A 6,000-nucleotide genomic window follows, 5' to 3' on the forward strand; every position below is an offset into this window, starting at 1 on the left:
AAGGGATACGGGGCAATGGCAGGTATATGGAGTTAGGTTGTAGATCAGCCCATGGTCTCACTGAATGTGGAACGGGCTGGTAGGGCTAAATGGCCAATTCCTGTTCTGAAGTTCCTGTATCTTCCTAAGAATGCTTAGGGTGGAACTCGGTTTATTGAAGGCACGACAGAGATGGTACTCGAAGAATTTGGCCTAAGCTTTCTGTTCCAGCATTTCCCTGATGGATCTGAGTGGACGAGGATTGGAGATAAGATGGAGGGTGCACTCTGGTGCATCACTGCCTTCCCCCCTCACCCACCCTCCCATTTCTGGGTAGGCTGCCCAGCAATCTGAAATGTGCCCACTTGCCTGTGATCGCGGTGTGAAAGTCACTGTATAATAATAATGGAGGCTCTGTAGACAGTATGGTTTCCAAATATTAACTGTATTTTGGCTGCAGGAGTGGCCATTTTAGGCAAGTGTTTGTGGTAACTGCATAATATTAATTAGTTCCTTTTTCCATTTCCCCTCCCTTTTCGCTGCACCTTTTCCCGTTTGTATCCTATTCGTGTAGGAATTATTCGACCCTTTCGGGAATGCTGTCATTTTTGATTGAAACGGTATTTAAATTCACACCCTTCACCTTCCACTATTTGCGTGTGTGCCAGGATCGCCGACGTTCCTGGTACATGAGTGTTTCCAACCGTTAGTGCCGGTGTTTGTGATTATAAAGAATTGACCACCCTTGATCCCTTGGAGGTGCTGGGGATTCAAAGATCGCAGCTCTCGAGGGTAGTTTGGGAACAATTCATGGGGTCACTTGGGACATTTCCATATACCCCAACCTTCTCCTGGCAGTGAGCAAAGACATTCTTTTCATGGACATGCATGGAGCAAAGACACCCAACTCAAGGGGAGGCAATCTTTATAAGGTCAATGGAACAACGTTTGCAAATCATGGACAAGTGTCACATAATCCAACCTTCAAGAATATCCTCAGCCACAACTGCTTACATTTATATGGTGCCTTTAATGTAAGTGTCCCAAGACGCTCCACAAGAACATGGTAAAACAAAGTATGATACCAAACCACCTAAGGGAATATTAGGTCAGATGACCAAATGCTTGATTTGAGCGTTAGATTTTAAGGAGTGCCTTAAAGGAGGAAAGTGAGCTAGAGAAATGGAAAGGTGCATGGTGGGAATTCCAGAGTTTAGGGGCCTTGGGCAACTGAAGGCACGGCCACCAATCGTGAAGAGATTAAAATTGGAGATGCTTTAGAGGCCAGGAATGGAGGAATGCCGATCTTTCAGGGAGCAGTGGGGCTGGAGGAGATTGCAGATATAGGAAAGGGTGTGGCCATGGAGGGATTTGAAAACAAGGATGGGAAGTTGATGACAACCTGAGGCCCCAGTGCATTTTTATATACTGTGTATTCCTTGTTTTTTTAAAATTTGCACATATTAAAGAAACACGACAGAAACCTTCAAAAGGTTAAACTATTAAATAAACTGATGATTCTAAACATATCAGATTTATTGAAATGGCTCAAAAGTGCTGAAATGTGCTGTAATACATAGTGTGATGAATAAGCCTGAATTTCCATTTGAAGATAAAATCTAATATTTCGTACTAGTTAAATGATCAATATCTCAAACTTGCTTAAGCTATAGCGCAATTTAAAAAAAAAATCAATAAGAAGTGACTATTGTTTAATTTGTTTGGAGGAAAAAGACATGATGGCTGGTGAATTCACACATCGCCGTCCTTTAAAGTTGAGCAGCCTCTTTGTGTTTTATTGCATTATAACTCACTTAATGCCATTATGAATGAATATACTGGGGACAGCTTTATCTAAATCAAAAAATTTTCACTCCAATCAGCTCAGATAGCTTTGCTATTTTTAACGTAAGGAAGTGGGTAAGAATGGCAGAGAAGTGGAATGAAGAATGGCGAATGTGTGGCTTGATGATGTTGGACTAAAATGAAATAAGACCCTGAGCACAAAGTGAGGGGAAAGGCAATCCAGCAAGGCAGCCTTATGCTGAACTGAGCAGCACCACTTTCTATTGGGCAGCACTCACTTGGCAGGAGGCCTGGACTGCCAGTCTGTGGGGCTGGATTTTAACTGCTTCACCTGGGAAATACAACATCTTCACTGAAGGCATCTCTAAGTGGGGGTGTTTTTCCAACCATTTCCCGGAGTGCAAATTCTTAAAGGCGTGTTTCCATGGCTTGTATATGAGCCACTATAGGGGTTCTTTCTGTGTCATCTTAATTCAGGGATTCTTTCTTTCATTTTTCTATTTTAATGATAGGTGAAAAAAGAAAGTAAAGGGAGCTTAAAAATCAAAATTTGGGTACCATAGACTTTCCTCTCGGGATTCTTTTCCTCCCTCAGGAGACAAGGCGGAGCTCCACAGGAACGCAAAGAGGCAGTCGCTTCTGCATCCCAGTCAGTCTACTCCCTGAAGCATTCTCACCCCAAGGGAACCAAGCCTTTAGAGAGGCTGCTGGACTTACTTGGGAATACGCGAGGAGATCTGTTTGCACTTTCCCTGGTGCAGCCCTTGCAGATTCTCACATTGTCTGCTCCCATATTTGTGATGTGAGATACGCTTATGCATTTCTGCGCCAGACTGCAAAATCAACCCTCATGTAATTGGCGTCTTTTGTATATGTACCGAATTATATGGAATTTCCAACATAGAAGCAGGGTCATTCAGGCCAACAGGTCAACGGTGATGTTTACTCTCCGCATGAGCCTCTTCCCACTCTCCTTCATCTAACCCTATCAGCTTATCCTCCCTTGCCTTACTCCCTCGAGTGCTTATTTAACTTCCTCTTAAATGCTTCTATGCTACCTCAACCATTCCATGTGCAAGCATGTCCAGTTTTCTGCCACTCTTTTAAAGAGATGTAAATATTTGGAATTTTGGTTGTACTATCTTTTGGGGGAATTGTAATCCTCGTCCAAATGAAGAACTGACCATTTTCCATTTCAGGGCCCCCAGAGCCAGTATCAACAAATCCCGGGTCAGGGTTTGTATATATTTATAATAAATGATTACGGGGGGCCAGATGCAGGATATGCCTAGACATGGGAATACAGTAAAATCCCATCGTTCGCGGGGGTTACATTTCCTGCAATATCTCGCAAACGGCGAAATCGCAAACGGGGAACATGTTTTCAAATAGGATTCAATTAGTTCGGCTCCAACCATGCGAGGGCAGTACCGGACTCCCCGGCAAAAATGTGGTGCAGCACCTGCAAAGGACAGATGGGGGAGCCTCTGAGCAATACATCAGTGAAGTGTTAAAATTGACTAGAGCCCTTATTGTAGCTCCGGATCCAGCAATTCTGACGTTTTCGGGTAAACCTCTTTGTTCGGGCTGCGCTTCGGCTGAAGCCATTTCAGTCTCTGCTCCGTCGTGGCTACCATCTCCCCAGGAAAAGGAGAGAGAGAGAGAAGAAACCGCGGATAAACTAGAATTTGTCACGCAATGGGCGATGCGGTCTACAAAGTAAAACGCGCGGTTAAGTGAATTCGCGAACAGGGGAGTTGCAAACGGCGGGACTTTACTGTATAAGAAATGGGAGCAGTAGACCATTCAGCCCTTCAAGGCTACTCAGTAAGACCATGGTCGATCTTCCACCTCAGCTACACCTGCATTATCCCCATTGATTCCCTGGGTATCCAAATATCTGTTGATCTCTGGCTTTGAAATACGCCCAACGACTGAATGTCCACAGCTTTTCATGTTAGAGATTTCCAAAGGTGCAGAATCCTTTGAGTGAAGCAATTTCTCCTCATCTGAGACCACAGAGAGTTTCGGAAAGAATTACCGCACCGGTAAAAAAAACACAATTGTAGTATTTTTGAAATAAATTGGTTTTCTTTTGTTTTCCCTTCAGTGAGAAACAAAAAGCCTTGGAGCGGGAGGAACAGCCTTTAATCCATCCTCAGAGGAGAAACTACCCCCAGTTCACAGGAGGGGGTTTCAATCTTAAACCGCAAACAAAGGTCTCAGCTTAAATATCCACGAAACTCCATTCTCCATCTGCTGTTGATTCTTTTACATCAAGCAAGATTTTTTTTCACTTATTATTATAGAAAGTGTTCAACTCAGCCAAGAATAACAGTGAGGGACAATATGATTTTCATGTAGCCTAATTTTATTTTGGCATTTCAAATGCCCCAGTTCAGCCAAGATAATGAACTTTGTTGAAAAGTGTTTTATGGCATATTGATTTTTTTTCCTTTGATTTCATTATATTGAATATGAAAATACCTGTGTTGCACTTTAATGCATTCTCATGTCAGATATACACAGACATGTAGTCGAATAAAAACTATCTGATTTACACTTAAATGCTTTGTCACTAAACTTATTAAGTGAATCACTGAAATAACAGCCCTGCACAAATTTGGAAGAAATAAGATGGAAGCCAAAGAAGTTAGGACATAAAAGCGAGGCTGGTTTTCCATTTCGGGGAACAAGCCAGCAGTCTACAGAGATTTCTTGAGCCCTTGTTTAATCTCAACAGACATTCAAGACGGGTTTTTGTCACTGACTGACTCCACCCAATCCCTGTTTCCAATCCTTTTACCCAATCAGTTTTGAAAACTTGGTCCTGGTGCCTAAAACAAGGCAAGTAGCATCATCTAACACAATGATTTATATCGACTGTGAACAAGAAAATGACACCCAGAGACGGAATCTTTCAGATGAGACCCAATGCTGTTTGATAAATGATACGTCTGCCCTTTCATGCTGTTTTTTTTTTCGAGATTGGGAGAGGGAGAGCTTTCTTCTCTTCTTGCCTCCATTCCTCTTCCCATTGTCCTTCATCTTTTTGGCGGGGGGGGGGTGCCGGGGATTGGGAGAGGTTCTGCAGATGCGCAGTTTCCCCTGAGGTGTCCTTGTCCAACACATCCCGAACCGATCACACTTTACCTACAAGGGTCACCGGATAGTGATGATCGTACAGGACTCCCAGCACCCCCAGCCATGGGGCAGGATTTCCAGCAACCCCCCCGCCCCCACAACCCCCCTCCCCCAGCCAAGGGCAATTTGGTTTAATTGCTGCCAAGATCAGCCAGCTCACTCAGACTGGTAATAGAGAAGTCGTTTTACAAATCTAGCACTGGGAGTGTTAGCCACCTGTAGCTGTGGTTATCCATCTGTGACACTTCATACATTCCAATAAAATGTTAAACCTTCTGCAGGAAAAAAACACTTCACCAGCCTTTGACGATCTTAGTTCAAAAAAAAACATTATGTGCTGCAAAATTTATCTGCACTCAGGAGCGATGGAAATGATGTTTAAATGGCTTGCATGAAGCTAGTCTCGCACCTGAATAAATCAGTAACATTACTGCAAATGAATTCAAGCAGAAAACTCACATAAAATAAATAATTCCACCCAAAGCTCCTCTCTGCTCTGTAGGATTTTGGGTCTATACTCGATGGAGTTTAGAAGGATGAGGGGGGGATCTGATTGACACTTACAGAATACTAAAAGGCCTGGATAGAGTGGATGTGGGGAAGATGTTTCCATTAGGACCTGAGGGCAGAGCCTCAGAGTAAAGGGAAGACCTTTTAGAACAGAGATGAGGAGAAACTTATTTAGCCAGAGAGTGGTGAATCTATGGAATTCATTGCCGCAGAAGGCTGTGGAGGCCAGGTCATTGAGTGTATTTAAGACCGAGAGAGATAGGTTCTTGATTGGTAAGGGGATCAAAGGTTACAGGGAGAAGGCGGGAGAATGGGGTTGAGAAACTTATCAGCCGTGATTGAATGGCGGAGCAGACTCAATGGGCCGAATGGCCTAATTTCTGCTCCTATGTCTTATGGTCTTAAAGGTACAAAATTGTCTTGTTGAAAGAAGCTTGAAGAATTCTCTTCCTAACAGCACCATGGGTGTACTTACAACACACGGATAGCACAGGTTCAAGAAGGTGGCACTTCTCAAGGGGGATTAGGGATAGGCAATAAATGCTGGCCTTGTCAATGATG

At 43.5% G+C, this 6,000-nt stretch overlaps 1 protein-coding gene across 1 annotated transcript in view; it reads left to right on the forward strand.

Annotated features, from left to right (window-relative positions):
* The window catches only part of cfap58 (cilia and flagella associated protein 58), a 207,392-nt gene extending 203,039 nt beyond the window's left edge, over nucleotides 1-4,353 (forward strand). Inside the window, exon 18 of the mRNA XM_078565296.1 lies at nucleotides 3,896-4,353. Coding sequence (XP_078421422.1) covers nucleotides 3,896-4,016 — 121 coding nt within the window. The 3' untranslated portion in view covers nucleotides 4,017-4,353. The remainder of the gene's footprint in view (nucleotides 1-3,895) is intronic.
* Nucleotides 4,354-6,000: the final 1,647 nt, after the last annotated feature.

The sequence above is a fragment of the Cetorhinus maximus genome, chromosome 20 (genome assembly GCF_964194155.1).
Source record: "Cetorhinus maximus chromosome 20, sCetMax3.hap1.1, whole genome shotgun sequence".
Lineage (NCBI taxonomy): Eukaryota > Metazoa > Chordata > Chondrichthyes > Lamniformes > Cetorhinidae > Cetorhinus > Cetorhinus maximus.